Source organism: Erythrolamprus reginae, chromosome 7 (genome assembly GCF_031021105.1).
Source record: "Erythrolamprus reginae isolate rEryReg1 chromosome 7, rEryReg1.hap1, whole genome shotgun sequence".
NCBI lineage: Eukaryota > Metazoa > Chordata > Lepidosauria > Squamata > Dipsadidae > Erythrolamprus > Erythrolamprus reginae.
Genome location: NC_091956.1, coordinates 31,641,751 through 31,668,020, shown reverse-complemented (window position 1 = coordinate 31,668,020; position 26,270 = coordinate 31,641,751). Strand labels below are relative to the sequence as shown.

The following is a 26,270-nucleotide window of genomic DNA, read 5'->3' as shown; positions in this document are numbered from 1 at the left end:
ATTGCTCAATATATTCATTAATAACTTTGATTTGGGTGTTATAAATTAGGATTACAAAATTAATAGATGACAAGAAGAACAACAGAAAGAATCAAAAGGATCTTGACAAGCTGATGAATAAGGACTATCAGGTAAATCTAAGTAGGGAACATTTAATTTTTAGTAAAAAAAATTGGTAAGAAAAAAAAAGCACTGCCACAAACAAGTATAGAATGAATTTCTGGTAGTTAAGTGTCAAGTTGAAGAGTATCCCTTATTCTTTTCTACTCCATGTTGGATAGCATACAACATAATCCATGATAATCAATCACTCACTAAATTTCAGGAACAGCGTATTATCTTTATACTGATGTCATTCATCCCATGCAGAAGGTGTGCTTATTCCCACCCATCATGAATACAGCAGAGAATTAGTTTGTATAAATGTATAACAGTGGAAGAATGAAGGTAATAATTACATTCATTCTCTGTGATTTATTGTTACTGCAGCTCACTGACTGCCTATCAGTAAATATAGAAAACTATATTTAGAGTCTGACAGCATGCCAAGTAAGGCAAAAAGGGAAAAATTCTTTTGCATTACAGAAAAGGATGGGAGGCAAGGCTCCATCTCCCTAATTATGGTTCTCTTTCTTAGAACAGTAATGATGAAGAATCTTTTCGTTACAAGTTAAGGTTAATATTGTTGGAGGCTATAAACTGCCTGGCTGGATTAATTCTATTTTAGTATCAGAATATAAGAAATACTGTTTATCAATGTTTTTGATGCAGTGAGCCACTTCAATTCAATACTCCTTTCTCTTGTATGTCAATATGATGAAGTGATAAGCAAAGCCTGTAGTGAGAAGAAATCAATGAGAAAATCCCTTTACAGCTTACCTTTGCATTATCTCTCATCATTACCATTAACCTCCATGTATATGAAAGCCAAAGGACAGCTCCGGGTAAATTCCACATTTCTGCTGCTTTTGTTGTTATCAGATTTAATATTAATATTTAATGATATTAAATTGGCAATTTTATTTCTCATATATGCTATTATTGTTCACTTGCTGAAAAATTAATTTCATTCAATATTTCAACTGATCACAAAAGTACAAATACTTAACCTTACATGATATATAAGAGAACATAAAGGTACAGTGCAGAGGGAAAGTCCAAAAACAGAAAAATAAAATATTAACTAATGAAAAGCATAAAATAGTTGCTGATACACACACACACACACACACACACACGCACTGCTTTACAATCTAATAGCATATTAGACAGTGAAGGGCTACCAAAATTTTTACTACCACACCCTGGGCGTGGCTTAAGTCCTGCATTTTCTTTCAACATCTTTCAGTGCAAATTGAGTGTTCTGTGGTGGAACCCCATTTTTGCTACCCCACTGCACCTCCCCCCCCCCGTCCAGGCAGTAGCCCACCCCTGATATTAGATATTAAAGATCAACTTGACCTTATTCACTCTTCAACTTTCTACTGATTCTTCAGTTATACAAATGTCAATACATTAGTCATTTCCATTGGACTTACTTATCTGTCTTTATCTGAAAAATGTATTTATCTTCCTCTTATGTTTTATTTTAGCTCAATATATAAATCTTTTTTAAAAATATTCAATTTGCAAATTGATTTAGAAACATACTAAACCATTCATGAATCATAATGCTATAAATTACAACCTGGTTACCTTTGTATTATTTGTTATACTTTGGGCAGCATACAAAAAGATAAATGACTTTGTTCCTTTGATTTAAGTAGAAGTACAAGCATTTCTTTAGCATTCCTTTGGAGTATCAGTCTCTAAAGGATTTAATGACGCTTGATTGCTTTCTGCCTTTATAAAAAATTACAGTGATTCTGATTGTTTTGTCTAGGAAACTAATATGTAAATTTGATAACTTTATCTCTATGGAACCAGTCTCTGGGGCCCAAAAGGTTGGGGCTGCTGTTCTAATCTATACATTGGTCTTAATAGAAGGGCTTTCAATGGCAATGGCTAACATTGCTCACAATATGTTCCATTTTTCTTTAATACAAGATATGTTTAATGTATAAAGCATGTAGTATTATGAAAAACCCATCAGAGCCGTAAATAGATTGTTCATGGACTATGCAATCATATGTTTAAGTGAATACCCAAGGACTTTTTTTTTATAAATGCCTATAATTCTGCAGATTTTATCCTGAAAAATAATATTGCTTACTGTGTTCAGAAGTCAAGGTACCTAGTGTAATCTTCTTTCATTTTTTCAGTTAGGTATTGTTTTAAAAAGGCTACATATACTAATTAAATCATATTTTATACCAATTTTAATATAAATCGTTAGTGAAAACTTACTTTTCATGTATTCTTTTTTTTACATTGCACTTAATAAATTCAGCCTTTCATTTTAAATTTCAAATTCATTCTATTTAGTACCCATCTTAATAGAAAAATATTTTTTCTTACCATTCACTTGAAGAACATGAGTCTGATAGATTTGATCATAGCCATCTGCATAGCAGCTATAATTTCCCATATGAGTTGTGGTAATCTTAGTAATATATAGGGATCCATCATCTCCAAAATCCTAAACAAAAAGAAGAGGTGATCAAAATTACCTCAGAACATTATTCTATCTGTGCAGAATTTCTCTAAGAAATAAATGAAATGTGTTATAATCTCTTATACCAGATTTAAACCACCTTTAATTTTTAAGGTTTTCAAAACATTCAAGCTATAAAAATCTGATTCTGTAGATGTCAACCACATTTTGCCAGATGGTAATCTTGCACCGTCCTTGATATTCAGATTGCCATCTAGCAAAATACAGTCAATTTTCATGGTGTCAGACTACAATATTCATTTTTTGAGGGCCCCGCCCACATGAAATGGTATTAACAATAGAAAATACATAGAAAGCAAAATAATGGTTGAAAGTTTCAGGAAAACCTAACAATTTAATATTTCCATACAATGGTTTAGATGTTTATGAGCATGCAATATTGTAAACGAATCTTCTTTCAGATATATATCTGAAAAATATAATCTGATATATTCTAGATATATATACAGTATATATAGTTTAGCCTAGTTTACTTTATTGACATTGCACTTCGTACAACAAAATTAAATGCCACCTTCGGTTTACATCATGCATAAGAAAACTATAAAAATAAATCAAAATCATACAGATTCTACTTATATTCCCTCAGAAAACTCATCAGAAGATGCTGAACAAACTGAAGTTCCAAGCTAGCTAATCAAAGCCCCCCAAAAGTTAAGTAAATTAGAAAAGTAGATAATTGATTTAATGATCTTTCTCCTCGACATTTTCCTCTGGTGGAAAAAAAATGAGATGCATGGCACAGATAATAATAATAATAATAATAATAATAATAATAATAATAATAATAATAATAATAATAATATTTTATTGGATTTGTATGCCGCCCCTCTGCGTAGACTAATTCAACAGTGAACCCAAATACATGTTTTATTGTTTCTGTGACTAAAAGACTATTGATTATAACAGCTTCTATCCCACTTTTTCAATGTAAATGCATCACACTGAATGTTTTACAACTTTTAGTATAAAGGCAATATTTGGAATGCTTCAAAGAAAAATATTTTTTAAAAAAGAGAAGTAAAGAGCAGGAAGAAGGGATTTCTCAGCCAGTGGAATTAATATTTTTTTAAAAAATATTTTATTTGATAATGAAACGTTATCAAAGAGGTTGCCAATCTAACTTCCTGAAATGGTGAGTTCCAAAGTCCATGCGCAGCACTGAGAAGACATTTCTTTGCTCAAATCAAATATACTTCATGTAGTTGGCAATAGAAAAGGGATTACCCTTTAGATATTTGGAAATAGCAAGTTTCTTAAGAGTTTTGGAGCTTAGTGGAACTTCACATTGATATTGAATTATACCGAGAAGCAAACCTGTAGTCAATATAGCTCTTATGGGAACATCATAATATGTTAAATCTTGCAACTATAAAATAGCATTGTTGCTGTTATGTTGCAAATTACTGAAATGTCAAAAGGTTTTTCAAAATATCCCCAAATGTATCACATTTTAGTAAAATATATTTAAAAGCAAAGTAGTAAAGTTCATCAGAAAAAGAGAAACTGCACATCAGCATAAATAAAATTGTCCTTCTGAAATCCATTTCTACAAAATGATAGCAAGGTACATAATGTCATAATTCTGTCATTTAGGACTATTTTGGATTAAGGATTTCAAAGGGCAACAAAATCAATGGATGCAGGGGTAGGTTTCTTCCTGTTCGGACCAGTTCTATAGAACCAGTGGCAACCCACTAGTGATGCCATGGTGATGGCACCAAACCGGATCAGTCGGTGCTGGTCCATGGGGACTGCTCTATTTTTTTTTGAGGTTTTTTTCTTTTTTCTGTTTGAATTTTTTTCTTCTGAGCATGTGCAGAAGCCAGGTTTCCGGCCCTATGCATGCAGTCACCATTTTGAAAAAGTCAGCCAGTGGAGAAGTAAGTTAAAACCCACTCTGCTTGGATCCCCTCAACTTTTCAGTCTCAGAAATGGGGCATGGCTGCAAAATGCTTTTCTCCTCTTTACAACTAGGCACCATTTTCCTTGCCTCCTTCCCGTTTTTATTTGATTTTCCCTCCCATCTTGAAAGCAAAAGGAAGTGAGTGGGGGAGGGTAAGAAGGATAGCTCAGACTATTGCCATGATTTTTTGCTCCTGCAATCAGGCTCGGAGGGGGAGGGGGAGGAAGAGAAAAAAAAGGAAGCAAAGTGAAATCAGGAGGTAGGATAGAAGGCAGGTAGGAATAATGAGGTTTATGTGACTGGGTGGGAGTTTTTTTGTGGAAAATGGGTCCAAATGGCTCTCTTTGGATGTTTAAGGTTGCTGATTCCTGATCTAAACTAACAAAAAAACCCAAATGATTTAATGTGCTTCCTGAATCATTTTTATTACCTCCACAATATTAACCATTTGATTGTTAAGGTATCCAAGGCTTCTAAATTCTTTGCTGGTATACTCCTTATAGCAGAGGTAGCAGATCACATGAAGCTTCATATGAATAAAATCCATATCAATCAGTACGGTTCATATAGGGCAGGGGTGGGAAATTAATTTTGCCATGGGGCCGCAGGAGAAATTGGGATAGTTTTAGAGGCACGGACTAATATAATTAATCAGTTCTACCCAATACTGTAAAGACCCAGACCCTGGCATGACCTAAACACCAGACCCACTGGCATAATCTAAACACCCAGACCCATAATTGTTTGCTGTACGGCAACATGGTGCACCACAGTCACTGTGCTGCAGTGTTTGCATGGTTTCTGTGCTTGGCCGCTCTCGGTAGGAGGTCGGGGTCCGCTCCAGTGTGAGGATGAAAGACCTCACTGTGTCTGCCGGGACTCCTCTGGTTCCTGCTTTCCTCATGATTCATCAGAAAAGCAGGAACCAGAGGAGTCCTGGCAGACGCGATGAGCTCTTTCAGCCTCGCACTGGAGCGGACCCCGACCTCCACGGACTGGTCACAGATAGCAGGCAGGCCGATCACGGGTCTGATATAGGGTCTGATATAGGGTATTAAGAAATAAAGAAAAACAAAGGAAGGAAGGGAGGGAAGAGAGAGAGAGAGAAAGGAAGGAAGGAAGAAGAGAAGGAAGCACCTTGAAAAGAAGGACTAAAGGAAATGTGATAGCAATGTTCCAATATCTCAGGGGTTGCTACGAAGAGAAGACAGTCAAACTATTCTCCAAAGCACCTGAGGATAGGACAAAAAGCAATGGGTGTAAATTAATCAAAGAGACAAACAAATTAGAACTAAAGAGAACTTTCCTGACAGTGGGGACAATTAATCAGTAGAACAGCTTGTCCCCAGAAGTTGTGAATGATCCAGCACTGGAGGTTTTTAAGAAGATATTGAATAACCATCTGTCTGAATAAACATATAGGGTTTCTTGCCTGAGCAGGAGGGTTGGACTAGAAGACTTCCAAGGTTCATTCCAACTTTGTTATTATTATTATAAACCTTACCACTAGACATGGCTCCAGAAGACACTTTGAAACAGCATGGCAATTTAGGGCTAGAAGGTATCTCGGAAATCATCTAGTCCAACCCCTGTAGCAGGAAAACTTAAATTTTCTGGATGGTGCCTCTAACAGGGAGGAAAATTGCCAGGAAGGAGAAGGCGTTTACTAGGATAAGGTTGCCATGCAGAGGAAGGCAGAGATAGTCCTTGACTTATGACCACAATTGAGCCCAAAATCTTGGTTGTTAAGCAAGAGCATTGTTAAGTGAGTTTCACCACATTTTATTCAATCCACTAAATTCCCTGGCTCTAACAGTCATGAGCAAGCTAGGGAAAAACATCTGAAGGCATGTGTAATAATAATAATAATAATAATAATAATAATAATAATAATAATAATAATAATAATTTATTAGGTTTGTATACCACCCCTCTCCAAAGACTCGGGGCGGCTCACAACAACATAAACAGTATACAAATCCAATTATTAAAAAATACAGTTTAAAACTCTTATAATAAAATAATCACACAATCCAATCAAACCATATACCAATGTATAGAAATAATGGTTAAATGTGTGGCAGAAAGTGGACTCTGGCTGTGTTTTTCCAAATGCAATAAGAGGAAAGAAAACACGCATCCTTCTTGGTCATAGACTGAATCTAAAAAGGGGGATTACAGGAAGTGAAACAACTTTTAAAAACTACAGATTCAGTCCTCATTGGTCATAGGGTGGTTTTAACCCATACTTGGAGGCAAGCTCCATCCAGCTTGGAGAATGTGTTGTTTTAGAAGAGCTCTCTCTCTCTCTCTCTCTCTCTCTCTCTCTCTCTCTCTCTCTCTCTCTCTCTCTCTCTCTCTCTCTCTCCATACACATACATACAGTATATATAATAGATAATGTATGATAATGTATCTTTTTGTGTGCCTTTGTATAATATGTATGTATACATATGACATATATACATAGAATTAAATAGCATATTTTGGATGTTCGGTAGTAGTAAATAGACAGGGAAATTGTATCTTGTTGAGGCCTTTGAAGTGAGGAAAGATCAGGCACCCTAACCCTAATCCTTGACAGGAGTGACATCAAGTTGTCCATGCCGATCCAGTCAGATGACCAATCAGTCACATGACCACCCAGCAACCCTCACCCAGTCACATGATCGCAAAGCCACTCTCATCTAGTCACATGACTGTCAAACTACTCCCACTCAGTCACATGACCACAAAGGCACACCCATGTCACATGATCATCAAGCCACACCCACATAATAAGCCACTCCCACAGAATGGTAGTAAAAAAAAATGGAACCCACCCTTGAATGGGTGTATCTTTAAAGCTCCTATTGTGCTGGATATTTATGATTTGCTATTGGTTCTTTTATTGAATGGTTTGGGCAGCTATGTAGAAAATATCATCAGTTATACATAGAAATAATATAGAAAAATACTTAGACTTCATTGCTATGCAGATGAGCTTATATCTTCTTGAAAATTCCAAAACAAAATAAAATGCCAGAAAGACGCATTTTCTTGTTTAGGTTCATTTCATGCATCTGTCAGTTCTATTGTTATCTCCCATTGGTGAATAAATGCACATTTGAAGGTCTCTTATCTCATAGCTGTCATTCGCATCTAGAGAAATTGTGCCCCTGGGAGTAATCAGTAAGTAATCTGAATTTACATTGCTCAGCAAAGAGGGGGAGGGGAGAAGAAAGAAAGAAAGAAAGATTCAAGCTAAATATCTGACTTTGTGACAAACATAATAATAATAATGGATTTCAGTTCTTTATGAAAATAATGGCAGAATCCTGGAAAAATGTAAGATTTTCCCCCCTAAAGGTGCAGGAAGATGCACCTAAAAAAAATAAACCTCTTTTTGGAACTGAATACAAAACTGTACACAGCCCTAATTATTTCCAGTTGCTCTGCAAGTTTCCTTTTTTGCACATCTAATTTGAGCATAAGATTATAGTTTTAAATTAAATAGATTATGTAGATCCATTTCAGCCTAGTTTCAACTCTGGGCCTGAGACTGACACCGCTAAATTGCTCTATCCAGAAGTTATATATTAAGAATAGTTACCATCACAAACATCACAGGTAGAATACCATTCATGAGTATATTAGAAACATAGAAAACATAGAAGATTGACGGCAGAAAAAGACCTTGTGGTCCATCTAGTCTGCCCTTATACTATTTCCTGTATTTTATCTTAGGATGGATATATGTTTATCCCAGGCATGTTTAAATTCAGTGACTGTGGATTTACCAACCACGTCTGCTGGAAGTTTGTTCCAAGCATCTACTACTCTTTCAGTAAAATAATATTTTCTCACGTTGCTTCTGATCTTCTTCTCCTTCCAAAAATGAAGATGGACTAGAAGGATTTGGCACAAGTAAATCCTACAATTCTCCCTAAGCACTGTCAGGAAGAGGTGTTTGCATAAGTCAGTAGGATTTTCCATTCTTCAGATCCCTTTTGTACTGCCTACCATCTGACAGGATATTCAGCTTTCTAAACAAGATATAGTATATCATCTTTCCCCATATCATTCTTGTAACTTGTTACTAGTACATTCTTTAAAATTACCACTGTTACAATGCTTCATTCCATTCTTTGTTAATAAATCAATTCTCCTCCTTTGATTGTAATGTTTATTTTCTTTTCATTCTTTCTAGTGTCCAACCTTCAAAGTCCTGTCTTATCATATTTTTTTTAAAACAAAAAAACCCAGAATTCCATCAGAAGGATTTTCATTATTAATATCAAATTCCAAATCTATATGGAACCTTACCATATTTTTCAGAGTATAAAATGCACTGGAGTATAAGAAGCACCTTAGTTTTGGAGGAGGAAAATAGAGAATAGCGCCGGCGGACTTACCCGCCGGCGCCTTTTGCAGGAGGGCCGGGCAGACAGTAGGGCACATGGCGTAGCCGCCATGTTTGTTTCGGCCGAAGTCTCGCGAGATCGCGAGACTTCGGCCGAGGATCAGGCCAGAATGGCCTGATCGTGACGTGTCCGGGCGGGGCCTGCCAGCCCTATAAAAGGGCATGCAGGCCCGGGCTCAGCCTTTTCGCCCGGACATCGTCGGAGCAGACACCCGCCCGCCCTCCCTATTTTCAGTGTGCTATTATGGGTCGCCCTAGAGGGCCGAATAGGAATTTTTTGCGGTCTGGCCTGTTAGCCGAACCGTTTTTTCGCCTATTCCACACTGTGGAGAAGGATAAGCGGTTAGGGGGTGCTTGCATCTGTTAGTCTAATTGGCTTACCTTTGGTCATTTGGGTAGGCAGGTTAGGGGCGGAAAATTGGGTGGTGGTTTAGCAACTGCGTGTTCTCCGTTGGGCATCTTTGGGGATGATTGACAGGTTCTATCCAAGCTTGTGGTTTTGGCGACCTGAGCAGTTGGGGGGAACCTGTCTTTGGGTCCCGCACATTTAAGTCCCCTGGTAGGGGTTAGCCGGCGGGACCTCCCACATGCAAGTGCATGGCAGGTCTCAGGTGAGGGAGGGGTCCCTCACCTGGACTAGCATGGAGCTATGCCCATAAGTTGCCCAGGAAGTTTATTTGACGTCATTTTCTGCCCCGGAAGCAATTGTTTGACCCTGCAGGTCCATTGTGGGGTCATAGTTAGTTATGTTAATTATGCTAATTTAGCAGAATAAAATATGCAAATTTATTTTAATAAAAATGACCCAGTTTTAAATCCAACTCTTGTGTCCGTGTCGTTACTCCGTCTCTTCTGCAAAAGAATCTGCTTACCAGATATTCATCTGGCTAGCATCCTCTAGTCTGATCAGCTTCGGCACATTATTTTATCCCACTTCAATTAGACACATGGTGGATAGAGGGGCGGATAGAGGTCCGGTGGTTCTGGTTCTTTTGGACCAGACCAGACCTCTCCTTTAGGGAGAGTGATGCATGGGAAGCTGCCAGCGGCTTGGCAGTGGCCGGCATGCCCTGCTGAGTGAACTGGGTTTTCTCGCACTGGCTGTGGTGAAGCCGGATAGGCAGCCATACCTGTTCCGACACAGCTGAGGTGACTTGCAATGCTGGGAGGATAACTGAATGAATCCATCTGGAAAGAGAAGTGAGGACTTGCCTGCAGAGCTGAAGAAGAGATTTTTCTAACTGTGGTGGTAAGCAGAGAGTGCCTGAATGGGATTTTGGATTTTTGTTTCTCGTTTGGTTGCTGGACGAAGTTAAAATGGCCTCAGATTGAAGAAGGGAGCTAGCTGTGTGGTGTGGCATTTCAGCGAAAGCCTCTAAAGTAGCGAAATTGTCCATCATTTTTAATTATTTTTTAAAACGTTTAATTATGTGTTTTTTTAAAATTTGCCCTTTTGGAATTTGGAATTTTTAACTTTTTCTTATAGTACTCTTATCTTTCTCTTCTTTTATAAACAACTGTAACGGAAGAACGGAAGAACAATCATCAGACCGGAGGTGATGGAAGATGATTGTTTTTAGAGTTTCTGGAGAGGAGGTGCTTGGAAAAGATTCAAAGAACTAATCACCTAGCGACATCGTGTGGCCGGAGGAAATACATGTATGGCAGTTGTTGCAGGTTTAAGATTTTTCAGCTAATGCTTGGAAGGAAGGCAACATATAAGATGAAGTTACTTAAACTGAACTAAATTGTCCTGAACTGATTGGATCTAATTGGATTGATTGGCATTTAAAGACAATATTTTTGCTGTGAGAAGATTGATCAGCCGACCCATAATGTGCAAGATGAAAAATGAATTGAACTAAACTGATTTGAACTGAGGTGATTTAATTGGACTGATTGATGGGATTTAGTTGGACTGATTGGTTTGATTGAAATTACATTTGGGCTGTTTGATCGGATGGAAATTATATTGAATAATATAAAGTGAAATCAAATTATTTTAAGAATTAATTATTTTTAAGAAAATTAAAAATTAAAATATCTGTAAGAATATTTAGAAATTATTAAAGTTATTTAGAAGCTACTAAAAGATATTAACATTTTTTCTCTCTTTTTACAAAGCTACAAATTATAAAAAGAATCGAGTATACATAATGAATTGGATTTATTAATATTCATTTTATAGGAGTCTATCAATGAAAATTTATGTATTTTACAAATATATAATCAAGTGATATAAAGTGTAAAATGAAAGAATTATATAAGAGGAAATTTTTTAATGCATATAAATGAAAAAATTGAAAGTAGTTTTGATCATTACGTATGACAAAGATTATGATTAATTTTGGTTGATATTTTTCCCTTTTCCCTTTATTTTGTCTTTGTTTTCTTTCCTTCTTTTTTATTATTTTGATTGATTGAAATATAAATTCTCTATTTGATCTATGGTGATAAACAAAATGGGAGGAGAGGGGAATAGAAAAGGGAGGAGAGTTATAATAACGAGTAGGATTAATATAGATGAAACAATGAAGAGTTAAAATCAATAGATTAGGGAAGATCATCACATTAGGTTTCATAGTGAGAAGATATTTAGAATTAGGGATAATATATAGATTAGGGAACTATATAGATTAGGGAAGATTGCACTGCATTTAGCAGTGCAAAAATATAGAATAGGGAAGATTATTGCACTGACATGACAGTGACACATAGATTAGGGAAGATAATTCCGCTGGGATTGGCAGCGGGGTTGATAGATTAGGGAAGATTACCACACTAAGAACGGCAATGGAAAATATTTAGATTAGGGAAGAACATTAATATTTTGGTCCTTTTTAATAGAAGACATTTTTCGTACAAAATAGTGAAATAATAATGATTTATAATAATGATTCATACTTATTTTGATTTGTTAAAGCAGAAATGATATATTGATATAATGAAAGAAATGAAGTAAATGAATTGAGTAGGAAATTGCAATCTTAAAAAACAACACTTCCTCCTACTTTTCTATTCTCCTTTTTCCTGTTTCTTTTTTTCTCTTTTCTTTCTTTTTCTTTTTCTTCCTTCCTGGGGTTTTTAAGATGTAAAGTTGGATATTTTCTATTCTTAAGGACAGCTGCGCTAAAATGAGGGCGCTTTTCTTTTTAAATGAAAGTAGTAATGTATTCTTTAAAGGGATCGAAGCACGATGGCATAGTTGGGAAAAATAGCAAATAGCCGACAGAAATTTAGATATAGCAATTTAAACATAAATGAAAGTGGAGAACATTATCAGAAATCCGGATGATAGCACCTGGAAAGAAGGTAGCACAGGATGAATGATATATACCAGAAATAATTGGATAAATAATTAGAAAATTTGATTAATTTGACTGACAATTTGATATTTGATATTATATTGTATTATTTTAATTTGAGGTATGTGAATTGGAATATCTGTAATGTGTGAAAAATAATAATAAAATTATACACCCCCTCCAAAAAAAAATTAGACGCATGATAAGACATTCACCATGCGTCTCACCAAAAGTTCCACACATCATTTTTTTCAAGATTTACATGTCTGGGATCACAGCTGAAACCACAATTAGTGATACCTAAATTTTGTTAGGTGTTAATATTTTAATTGGTGTGTGAAACATTAACCTATTATAAATATATTTTAGCTTTTATGTTTTATTACATTAACTAATGTTTTTAATAAGCTTATTGGTGTTTTTAAATATTGTTGATTTAGTTTGCTATCTTGAAATGGTTTTCAGAAAAATAGATGTGACAAAGCTTCAAAAATATACTCACTGAAGTTGTAAAATAAAAAGAGGCACTTTTTTTCTAAATTGTTCACATAGTATCCAATTAAATGCCTATATGAACCTATAAGTAGGACAAAGTATATAATTGGATCAAACTGTTCATGTCTCTTAGCAACATATACTGAGAAACATGACATTCAGCTTGATACTGAAGGTCATTGCGATTATAACTATTAATACTATAATTGCTTATATATAAAATTAAGCAGCACTGAATTGTACGAGGGTTATCCATAAAATAAGGTTACAAGGCACGTAGCTCTCATGGTGAATGTTCACAGGGGAAATTATTATTGTGTAGCCGGAAGCCAGCAGAAGCGATTGAGCCATGACAGTGGTCAGTAGATCATCAACTGGCATTGTGATGAACATCTCATTCCGTTTCCCTCCAAGTGCACACTGCAATAGGGCATCTGAATGCTGTGATAGATGCCCAAGATTTGTGCATAATGGGTGGCCAAGGTTTTTCTTGATGATTTCTGAGTTTTGAATTTTTTGGCTGAAGGAGAATGGATTTGGTGCCACTGCATTGATTGATGTTTGCTCTCTGGAGTATAGTGATAAGCTCAAGTTTCATATTCTGTCACTATACAGTTGAGAAAAGCCACACCTTCACAGAACAGCAACACATGCAATCTAATTCTCACTTTGTAGAAGAAAATGCAGGCATTTCATTCTATTATATATCATTTACTAATCTCTCATTACTTACAATTACGTACAACTAATTATATTCCTAATAGCAATACTTTCTAATAGGTTATATAACTAATTTCCTTTTGATAAAATAAAATATTTATTTATTTATTTATTTATTTATTTATTTATTCATTCAATTTTTATGTCGCCCTTCTCCTTAGACTCAGGGCGGCTTACAACATGTTAGCAATAGCACTTTTTAACAGAGCCAGTGTGTTGCCCCCACAATCTGGGTCCTCATTTTACTCACCTTGGAAGGATGGAAGGCTGAGTCAACCTTGAGCCGGTGATGAGATTTGAACCGCTGACCTTCAGATCTACAGTCAGCTTCAGTGGCCTGCAGTACAGCACTCTACCTGCTGCGCCACATTTCTTAATGTAGTAAGAAAGTTGCTTTCAAAAATTCACTTTTTATATAATTTGTTTGCCTAAGTAGTACATAAATACTATGCGAATTTGGCTTTCTGAACAATCAATCAATTAAAAAAAATGCATTGATATGATGATCCACACATAAATCACCCTAGGATGAAATAAATACCTATAAAGATTTGTGAAAATTATTTTCTTGTAAAAAAAAAACCTTGTAAGAAAATATAAGTTTGGTCATCATCCATGTTCTGTCGGTATAATTAATAAAATAGTTTGGCAAGAAGAAATTTAAAAAGGGCTGATTAAAGGCATAAAAATAAAAAAGATCATTTAGTATGTATGTCAAAAACAAGTTTTTGAAATTCATAGAAAAAGCATTCAATATGTTAAATAATATGACACACATGGCTTGCAAAAAAATCATATGCATGAATATTTTCATCATGATTTTATAAAATATGTGGGTTTTTTATCTTTAATTAATTTCATCAGTGCATATTAGGGATGCATACTTATTGGCGGTGAATCCTGTCATAGTGTAGAATGGACAATTTGGGATAGTCTTTAACTTTCTTAAGGACCAACCCTAACACTCTAACAAACCTGTTCCTAATTCCTAAAAAATATTTTCTACCTATGAAGAACACATAACTTTGGTTATCAGTATGGAAAACAGAGTCTATTTCCCCAGATATATTTTAAGAACATAAAGGAATCTTAGATGGCCAATAACCTATATGGCTTTGCATTCCTTTTTTGATCAGGAAGAGGGAAATGAGCAGTTAAGAAATATAAAATATAAATAAATAGAAAAATAAATAAATATCAACAAAGTATCACTAAGTAAAATAGATATAAAGTCAATAAACCATGCCTATCGTACAATATTTTTTCTGCAATTGATACTGATGTCTCATTAAGTAGTATCCAGTCAACAAAATCTTATACCATGATGAATTTTGGTAGCCATTAAAATTGAAATTTGTAAAACCTAAACCATGGCTTCTTTATGAGATTATTGAAGATATAGAATAAAATATTATATTGTCCTACAGATAAGGACAGAGGAACAAAATGCCAAGAAAAAAAAATTCTGAGAAAAAGCATTTTGATTGCAAATTCAATTAACGATATGATGGACTGAGCAACATTGAAAGGGCATTTTTAAAAAGAAAGTAGTATAAGCTAAATAAGAATCAGGATAATATTGCCAGTGAGTACATAAAAAATCAGGGAGTTGAGGATATGAAGTAGCGCTTGGAAATTTGTCATATTAATTAAAACGTGCAGACGTATATACATGTCATAAAATATTACATAACAGTTGACAGATAAAGATAATAAATGTGATAGAAACAAGGTGATTGGAAGCAGTCTTCATGCATGTGGAATGCAAATTTCATTATAGACTAAAAACAAGAAGATAGACTCTTCAGAAGTCTTTTGTAACATATTAGAATCAAAGGACCTTTTACAACAAAATCTTAGAAAAGTCACATGTGCTATATATTTCTGTCTAATATAAATTTGATTTAAAAATCTCAAAATTATGAGTATACTTTCTTCTTCTGCAATCTATTCAGTGTAGAGGTTGATAACTATAGCCCTTTAGTAAAGTTTTATGCTAGTATTATTTTATTGCAAGTATAAATGTAATATATAATTATTTTCAATATATAGATGCTTATTTAAATCCCATACTCTCCTATAGTGATAATACCATTTATGCAAGATTTCAATAATAGATAATAAATTGGGGTATGATGATTTAGCAGTTAAAGAAGCTGAGATTGATATAAAATATCAAGGCTGTTAGGGTTTGGATAGGGGTCAACAGGCTCAAGCTCAACCCCAACAAGACGGAGTGGCTATAAGTTTTGCCTCCCAAAGACAACCCCATTTGTCCATCCCTTACCATGGGGAGGGAGCTCTTGATCCCCTCAAATAGGGTCCGCAACTTGGGCGTCCTCCTTGAGCTTAGAACACCATCTCTCAGCTGTGGTGAGGGAGGCATTTTTCCCAAGTTCACCTGGTGCACTAGTTGTGGGCCTATTTGGACAGGGAGTTTCTCCTCACAGTCACTTATGCCCTTATCACATCAAGGATCGACTACTGCAATGCTCTCTACATGGGGCTACCTTTGAAGAATGTTCGGAGACTTCAGCTAGTCCAAAATGCAGCCACAAGAGCTGTCATGGGCTTACTAAGATTTGCCCATGTATCTACATCACTCTGCGAGCTGCATTGGCTGCTGGTTGGTTTCCAAATGCAATTCAAAGTGTTGGTCACTGTTATAAAGCCCTACATGGCCTAGGACCAAGCTACCTATGGGATCGTCTGAAGCCTCACATATCCCGAGACTACAGAGAGGGGTGGCATACAAATCAAATCAAATCAATCAATCAATCAATGAATCAATACCCACAGAGTCAGCCTTCTCCAGGTCCCATCAGCCAAGCAATGCTGGCTGGCGGGTCCTAGTGGAAGAGCCTTCTCTGTAGCAGCTTTGACCCTATGGAACCAACTTCCCCCAGAGATTTGCATTAGTCCCAATCTCCTGGTCTTCTGGAAGGCCCTAAAAACTCATGTTTGCTGGCAGGTCTTGGGCCATTGAGTTTTAACATTTTGCTCTGGCTGTAAATTTGATTGTGGCATTAATGAGTGTGAGAGTGAGTGTATGGTTTTTTAAATGGGTCTTTTAGATTATTAATTGGGTTTTTTAGATTATTTAAAATTGGACTTTTAGAATCTGTTTCTGTATTTTGTATTTTGATATGTTGTAAGTTACCCTGGGTCCTTGGAGAAGGGCAGCATATACGTAGAGAAGTAAATAAGTAAGTAAGTAAGGAAGGAAGGAAGGAAGGAAGGAAGGAAGGAAACAACAAACAAACAAACAAACAAACAAACAAACAACAAACAAACTATCTAATTCTACACTGCAGCAAGACTGATATACGTGCAATATTGGAAAAATGAAAAAACTCCACTAAAAGAAGAAATAATAGAAAAATATTGACATGTGCAGAAATGGATAGATTAACACTGAAAATTAAAGACAAAGGAGAAATGGAATAATATGCAATATGGGATAAATTTTATCAATTGATAGAAAGAAAAAACTAGTTGAAAACGTTGAGAGTAAGAATTGAAAAAGGGAAAATAAAAGAAGGTTTGGATATAAATGAATAGTGATGAGGGATGCATATGTAAGATCCAAAAGCAATGTACCTTGACTAATAATAGTAATTGTTATGGAAATATTATATAACCCTGGTGCCCTGTTCGATAACACTATACACTTGTACTTTTCCCGGGCCTATTTGACCAGGAACGAAAATTGTTCATTTTAGGTACTTGTATTTGGTCTTTCTGAAAAGTTTTTTCACTTGGAAACTAGTTTGAACATTGCTACACACAATGAAATGAAAACTGAAATGAAAGAATTAATGTTTACATTTTTATTTTGCTCATAAAAGCCCCCCCTTTTTTGTGAAATTGTTTTCAATTTATAGATAGTTTTGCCTGAAAAATGCGTTCGATTTTATTAAAGTTGGTGTGGAATTGGTAGTTTGAACATTTCTGAACATAATGATATGAAAATTGAACTGAAAGAATTGATGCTTATTAGTTTATTTTGCTCATAAACGGGCCGTCACCCTCGGTTTTTCAAGCATGTCACTTTAGGGAATTGGAGACTAATGGTGGTGGTTGGAAATAGGTATATCTAGTTTAATGAAAATAAGGAGTAGGGATGACATGATTAAAAGCAATGGATGGAAAATAATCAAGGAGAGAAGCAACCTAGAACTAAGAAGAAATTTCCTGGCCATTAAAACAATTAATCAGTGGAATAACTTGCCTCCCAAAGCTGTGAATCAGTGGTGGGTTGCTCCTAGTTCAAACAGGTTCTTAAAATGGGTAGTGCTGGTAGCAAAAGGCTTCATCCACCCACCCAGGGTGCACTGATCAATAGCAAAAAATATTTGCAACCCACCACTGTTGTGAATGCTCCAACACTGGAAGAGATGGGGAAAATATCCCTCTCTTTCTCATCTAACGACCCTCCCTCTCTCTCTCTCTCTCTCTCTCTCTCTCTCACTCACACACACACATACACACTCACAAAGAGAGAGAGAGAGAGAGAGAGAGAGAGAGAGAGAGAACAATGTTTAGTACATGTGAAGAGTGAATTATCCAGATGAAGATGTATAGAGATTTGTTTTCTTTCGTTCTCTATTTATACATCACAAACATATACATAGAAACATAGAAACATAGAAACATAGAAGTCTGACGGCAGAAAAAGACCTCCTGGTCCATCTAGTCTGCCCTTATACTATTTTCTGTATTTTATCTTAGGATGGATATGTGTTTATCCCAGGCATGTTTAAATTCAGTTACTGTGGATTTATCTACCACGTCTGCTGGAAGTTTGTTCCAAGGATCTACCACTCTTTCAGTAAAATAATATTTTCTCATGTTGCTTTTGATCTTTCCCCCAACACACACCCATACACCCAATGGATCCTTTCTCCATTTGCAGCCTTCATTTCCTAGCTGTCAGTCTCTCCATCTCTTTTGTCCTCCTGCCTTTAGGCCATTACAATAAAAACCAATTTTAAAATAAAGAACAAAGGAAAAGAAAAGCTCCACTATTTTCCTAGTTCCTAATAAGAATAAAGGTTCACTGTTTCAACACTGATGTATTGGATTAATGCCAAAAAAACCCAAAAGCAAAGTAAAGGAAAACTAGGTCCCAAAACCATAGCCAATATGCCAATAAAGAAATGCCCATAGAAAACAGCAGTCAATGACTGAAAAAGATGAGGAGCTTTTTCGTCACAAATGCATTAGCTAACTGGAGTAGAAGCACAGCCTAGAACAAAATGAAGCATGGCAGACAGAACATATGGCATTAACTGTCTTGGAAGCAATGGAAACTGCTACTTGATGAGAGGAAAGCGGGGGAAAGCCTGAGAAAAATGTCTTGCATTCATGACCTCCAGAATCAGAAAGTGGCCAGCAGGATTTATGGGTAAGCCCTCAATGAAATTTATATGCAAATAGCCCTGCATATGGGTGGAATACATGTCATACTTTATGAGAGCTATGAACAGAATTTAAATCACAGTTGTAGAAATAAAGCAAAATGTAAAAATAAATAGGGATTGGGAAAAGGCTCAGTTTCATTCAGCTACAAGAAATAATGTAAATAGACTGTGCCATAAATAAAAAGAAATTAGGACTATATTCTCCATTCAAATGGATGTGTTAAGGTTGGAATAACTAAATATGTATAAGCAATTGAAATCCAAAGCCTAATTTTGACTAGAGAATGTAATATATCTTCATATCTCTACATCAATCTAAAATACCAGTAAAAGTTCGTTTCATTTTTGTGGATGTTGCCCACTCATTTATCTGATACAGTAAAACAAACCAAAAATAAAGCATCTTTTTATAAATATTCTACATAGCACTCTTCATCACCTATTGTCTGAATTTCTTTTCTGATCATTTACCCTGATATGATTAGTATTAATTATGTCACTGATGACATGTACCAGAAAATACAGATACGTATAGTTTTTGTCATATGATGTAAAGTCGGCTATCGCTGCTAAACAAATGTATCATAGTTCATAATTTATGTAGAGCTCCAAAGCAAGCTTCCCATCTCTAGAATTATAAATAGTTATACCAGAACAGAAATTTTTAAGGGCTGAAATTGCCTTTGAAAGCATCACAAAATACTGCACAAACCACTGTACAGCACATTCTCTGAATACATTCATTTGAAGTTCCGCATCTCTGTTCCCCAATCCAATTTAGAAGCCCAGTTCTCCTCAGTGGACTTATCCAATTATTCTGCTGTTCCCTTGGGCTTTAATTTCTATTTAAGCAAAAATAAAGAAATGACTTCATCACAGCTCTGTGCACAAAAATTCAAAGCTGGAAACTGTATTAAGTGTCAAAATTTAGGAAGGTATTTAATTTATAACAGAGCTGCAACAAAAGCCACAACTATATGCAAAATAAAAGTTAGTTACAGTTTCAGATAGCTTTACAAACTGTAACTATGATACTAACAAAATCCAGATTTATTTATCTGATCAAGTATACCAGTTGGATCAATATTACTCTTTGTTCAAGATTAAAAACTCTAAAGTAGATTGTATCTTAATTTAATAGGTATGCACTGAAATAATTTATTCAGCTCTCTGCTTTTTAAAATATTTTTCTAGCAACCACTACACGAATAAACGGTTAAAAATAAAATAATGTATACCAGAGTGCCCTCCAATGGTTACTCACTAATAAATAAACTCTGCTGAAACCATGAGGATTAAGGTCCTTCTGTAAATTAAATTTGTATTTTAATGAGAGAAAATTTTGAAAAATTATCCAGGGGATCTTTGATGATACAAATTGTTTTTCTCTGAAGGATTAATTTACCACGTGGTCAAATAGCTGTCCAACAATTCTGGATACAGGGTAAGTCACAAGAAGGCATTAACTACAGATTATGTCCAAATCTTAGTTCTCTTTACAACCCAGGAGGGAAAGGGATCAAGTATATCAATGGCAAGACAGAGATCAAATCTAAAATAAAAGACTACTTGTAACTTGATTCTAAATTTCTGAAATAAAATAATATGAATGAAATCTGAAAAAATAAATGTTACAATTTTACTATCTGAGAATAATAGCCATTGTTATTAGCAAGCAAAATTATGGGTTCATCATCCTGTTAAATTTCTTTAAAATACATAGATTCAAAAAGACAAATACAAACTATAATTCTCACTGCCGTTTTTGTCATGGGCTTTCTGATTCTAAAGCTGAAGAGGACCACCTGATGGATTCACAGGTAGGAAGTCAATAAACAGTTAGACACTTTAGCATAATGCCTCAGACCTCATACAGTTAGTTACCTATTCAGGGAATAAAGAATCAAATCCTGAATTTGAGAGACTACTTAAAATGCACCATCAACTAAAAAGACTCAGTAATAGAAATCAGCATGGCTCCTTGACAGAAAAGAGTGCCAAATCCTCTAATTAGGAAAGGCGTTGTACTCAAACTATTTAAAAATATCTCTTATGTTCTGTCTTCTTGTTGGAAACAATTTTCTATATGTGTTTCTATTTCATTCCTATTTTTTTCTCCAGGAGTTGATGACTCCAATTAATCCCATGGTCAAAAGCAACAAGTTGCACACAAAAATCTCATAATTTGCTCCTACTGTTCAGCAAGTGATGTTGTCAAGACTTTCATGTCAGTCATCAATTTATGTGCAAAGAGATGCAAAAAGCAGATCAAATTTACCATCGGTTAAAAATATTTGTTACATGATGCTATAATTTTTTTCCTAATTTTATGTTTTAATCATTGCTGAAAAATACAACACATTTAGAAAAACTTACATGATTAAAGCATATGATTGAGGTATAGAATAAATATAAAAGTTTAGTGTCATTGATAAATACACAAATATAAGAATAGTTTATGGCATTTAAAAACATTGGAAGCATATTTTAATGGTAGTGTAACCTGCTTAATGTACAAAAGTGTCAAGACACCGTCTCCACCATCGAACAACAATGTGAAAACCTGATGCTTTGGTCAGTCCTTATTGTTATTAGTGAGAGTAATAATGATGCCCAATTGATGTGTTGGATGTGGTAGTATGTATGTGAATGCTTTATTTTTAAAAGTTTAATTTTTAAAAATAATTTTAAATTCATTATCACTATTAATTGGACCTAGAAATGTTTACATATTGTATTTTTGTTATTGAGATGTTGTGAACCACCCGAGTCCACAGAGAGGGGCGGCATATAAGTCCAACTAATAAATAATAAATAAAATAAATAAATATTAGGTAGGAAAAAATGTTCAGCAACATATTTGTTTGTTTGTTTGTTTGTTTATATGTGTGTTCATATGTTCCACAGAGAGGGACTCTAGATGATGTTATCACAGAAGACAGCCCAGAATTATGCATATAATTGTATCAGGCAGCCATCTGATGTGCCTATTGAAATACAGGATGTGCCTAAAGCAAAGAGTCTGCTTCTCTGTATGCTGAATGACTTTTAATTTCAATAGAAGATGGCTTATATGAGTATATCTAGGCATATCAGGCAGTTCCATAGCTATTTCCAGATGCTCATACAAAAAGATCCAAACTTCTTATGAAAACAAAAGCTGCATCATGTCAATGCAAAGCTCCAGTTCCAAGGTAGCTAACAAAAGTGTGATATGACTAGAATGGTTTAATTTTAACAATATATGCATGTAAATTTGATTTTATAAAAATATTTATAAAAGATTGTAAGATCTTTAGGCCAATTGTGAAATAATGGGGTTTTTTTCTTAGCTATGCAAGGTACCATGATGGAAATATTAATTTTGTTTATTATTTTATTTTGCTTGGTTTTGTTAATTTTTTTATGCCCATCTCCCCTATCAAGTGACTCTGGGTGGCTTTAACAGTAGATACATTGTAACCTGAGCCTAAATTTCTGAAATCTCAAGAGCAAGTACAGTGGTACCTCGTCTTACGAACTTAATTCATTCCGTGATGAGGTTCGTAAGATGAAAAGTTCGTAAGATGAAACAATGTTTCCCATAGTAATCAATGTAAAAGCGAATAATGCGTGCAAGCCCAAAACTCACCCCTTTTGCCTTACGCCACTGGGAATCCCCGCCTCTGGATTTATATTGCCAGCCGAAGCACCCCTTCTTGCACTGCTGGGATTCCCCTGAGGCTCCCCTCCCTGGGAAACCCCACCTCCAGACTTCCATGTTCTTGCGATGCTGTGATTTCCCTGAGGCTCCCCTCGCTGGGTTTCAAAGCAGCACCAGCAAAAATGAAGGGAATCCCAGTGAGGGGAGCCTCAGGGAAATTGCAGCATCACAAAAACACGGAAGTCCGGAAGTGGGGTTTCCCAGTGAGGGGAGCCTAAGGGGAATCCCAGCAGCACAAAAACGGGTGTTCCACTGGCAACGGAAGTCCGGAGGTGGGGTTTCCCAGTGTTCTGCCGGCGTGTCTCAACTGCCCGTAATTACAGGAAGACACACACCACATGATAAAAGGAAACCCCAAAAGTTTTTATAAACAGAAAAACAGAAACAGCTCCCTTTTTAAATGTCAAAGAGATTTTCTGGTACACACAAGGCACAGGTTAAATGCAGTCCAATTGCTCACCCAATAACTGGGAAATTGAGTCCAATTCTAAAGTCCAGAGAGTTCACACACACAATCCGGAACAGCATAAACCACGATCTTAACAAAACAATGAATCAGATAAACTGCCATGAGGCTAAAACACCAGGCTGCACTTTTATCTGTAGCACTAATTACAGCAGCCCCACCCAACCACAGGTGGCCTCATTTTCTCTTGTAATAATCCTTCAGTTGTTGTTTCCTAGGTATCACTCTATGCATGTGTGGATGTGTCATTAATTCTTGTTCAGAATCCAGGGATGATACAGATGACTGATCTCCTCCTGGGCTCTCTGCCAAACTCCCCTCTTCCCTGTCACTCACGCTTCCTTGGTCAGCAGATTCTACTGGAAGCAAAACAGGCCTGCGGCATGTGGATGTCTCCCCCACATCCACCTCCACATTTCTTGGGGCAGGAGCTGGGCCAGAGCTAACCACAACACCCAGCAAGGGGAGCCTTCGGCTGACAATGGAAGTCCGGAGGTGGGGCATCCCAGCAACGGTGGCTTGGGTTCGTAAGGTGAAAATTGTTCAGAAGAAGAGGGAAAAAAATCTTAAACACTGGGTTCGTATTGCAAAAAGTTTGTTAGATGAGGCATTTGTAAGATGAGGTACCACTGTATTACACTTCTCTTATCTGAGAATAATAGCCATTGCTATTAGCAAGCAAAACTATGGCCTCATTGTTTTGTTGAATTCTGTAATTTCATAGACATTTCCATGTGAAAAATGCTCTTGCATTGGCAATAGTATAATTCATGAAAGCCAAGTAACTGTTTAGGTAAGTTTAAAGTATGTTTTTCCCTTAAAGTGATTTCCCCACTTCCACCTAAGGAAAATAGGGATTCATGTAATAAAAACATAAACTGGCATAGAAAACATAGAACTTATCAGGAAAGACTTAATGAACTCAATCTGGAAGACAGAAGCGAAAGGGAGGGGACATGATCGAAACATTTAAATATGTTAAAGGGTTAAATAAGGTTCAGGAGGGAAGTGTTTTAATAGAAAGTGAGCACAAGGACAAGGGGGCACAATCTGAGGTTAGTTGGGGGAAAGATCAAAAGCAACATGAGAAAATATTATTTTACTGAAAGAGTAGTAGATGCTTGGAACAAACTTGCAGCAGACGTGGTTGGTAAATCCAGAGTAACTGAATTTAAACATGTCTGGGATAAACATATATCCATCTTAAGATAAAATACAGGAAATAGTATAAGGGCAGACTAGATGGACCATGAGATCTTTTTCTGCCGTCAATTTTCTATGTTTCTATGTTTTTAAAATGTAAAAAAAAATACTGCTTAATTTTATTACTTGAATTTGAATGAGGCCCATGTGTTGATTTAACAAATATGATTGCCCTAGTTAGAATGGCAAAAATTTAATTATAATTCTATTAGAAAGGTCAAAAGATTGCCCTTAATCACTTACATTGATGTCTTCTAAATCTAAACTCTTCAGTGCGACATTGTTCCGCTTCCAGATGATTGGAGGTCTCAAGGTGCCCTGAATGGCACAACTTAAAACTGCACTTTGTCCAACTATCGCAGCCGTAATGCTTACTTTCTGATCTTCTGGCAGGCTCAGTTGTATTACTTCTGTAAAAGATATGTTGCATTTAATGCCTATTTGCACATAGAAGGTCTATACATCCAGTTTGTAGCTCTATTTCATCTTATTTTTTTGGTTTACTCAAGTCTAGCACACCACATCTTGTATAAATAACTATAATGGCAGCAAGATAATAATTTTAAAAATAGCATGTAATTGCCCTCTAGCAGCTGAAGGTTTGTTTATTTTTTTCAATCCAGAATATCTATCTTTAGCTTACTTACTTCTGAGATGCAAGATAAGCTTAAGCACAAAATGAATAATTTAGGATACAAATTTCAAAGAAGTAAGGTCCTAGAGAATTGTATCCCTATGACTGTACACTTTCTGATAATAACAATACACTTACTCATTTCCATGAGAAAGGCAGACCTGTGGACTACAAATTGGCTGCAGTCCACAAGGATACATTGAACTCTAAAATTATCAACATTTTGCTATGCTTACATCTGTACTTTAATGCTTTTTATTTTGTTGATTTTTGAAGGAGTGAAACAAATACCCAAAGCAAAATCCTCAAACTATCAAAGCCTCTTAACTAAAGTCAGACTCCTTAATAGTTTGCTTAGGCATTTTGCACTCATTAGTTCACAAGTGATCTTAAATCAGAACTTGTAACTTCCAGTTTATCAGTATAATCAGAAATTTTAATTCATATTATGATTCAACATTATTTCTACTTATCATTTATTATGCCAATGCCTGTTTTTACCCTATTTCAATAGGCAGAACCTTGTAGTTTGTCTTCAGCATTGTTCGGTTGTGTGGTCCCCATTTGTAAATTGTGTCATGAGGAATTTTAATCTATTTTATCACAAGATGTTTTGAAAGCAATGTTAAATGAAACTCCAAGAAGAGTGGAGATTGTCAGAAAAATTATGATTACAATGAATTTTTTTAGCTATTTTATAATTTAAACCATCTGTAAAATTTCACAGTTAACCTGTTTAATTTATTAAACAGAGAATAATAAAATAGAATTTTGACATACAGGTTGCAAATGCACTAAACAGGGATGTCAAAAAAAACCCACCCGTATGTGCTTTAAATCAAACAGAAAATAAATCTAAAATTCTATCTGAAGACCTGGTATAAAAAATTGCTGAAACTATAGTGATGAGAACTAGATGGTCAACCATACTGAACTTAATTCTTACTAACAGAGATAAAATTATAGAGATTGAAATTAAGGAAACTTAATTTCAATCTCTACATGTTAATTTCAATCTGAACATGTAATATTGGAATTCAATATATGCCATGCACAAGTAAGAGAATAAAGCCAAAGTAATATATTAATTTTTAAGAGAGCTAATTCAAACAAAGCTAATGAAAGTTAATTCCACCCATGGAGTTCTTAAAGAGAAAAAAAGCTCAAGAAGTTGTTTCAGTCATTCTAAAAAATGAGATTATGAAATACTGCATCCAGTTTTGGTCACCACAATACAAAAAAGTTGTTGAGACTCTAGAAAGAGTACAGAGAAGAGTAACAAAGATGATTATGAGCTTGTAGATAAAACATACAATGAATACAAGAACTTGGTATGTCTAGTCTAATAAAGGAATTAAGGGTGAATTGATAGTCATCTTCCCATATTTTGGGAGCTGCC

At 35.4% G+C, this 26,270-nt stretch overlaps 1 protein-coding gene across 1 annotated transcript in view; it reads right to left on the bottom strand.

Annotated features, from left to right (window-relative positions):
• Positions 1-26,270, bottom strand: part of FSTL5 (follistatin like 5) — a 195,294-nt gene that overhangs the window by 95,914 nt on the left and 73,110 nt on the right. The window contains exons 4-5 of the mRNA XM_070757282.1: positions 24,481-24,647; positions 2,458-2,578 (exon numbers count right to left, since the gene is read on the bottom strand). Coding sequence (XP_070613383.1) covers positions 2,458-2,578; positions 24,481-24,647 — 288 coding nt within the window. The remainder of the gene's footprint in view (positions 1-2,457; positions 2,579-24,480; positions 24,648-26,270) is intronic.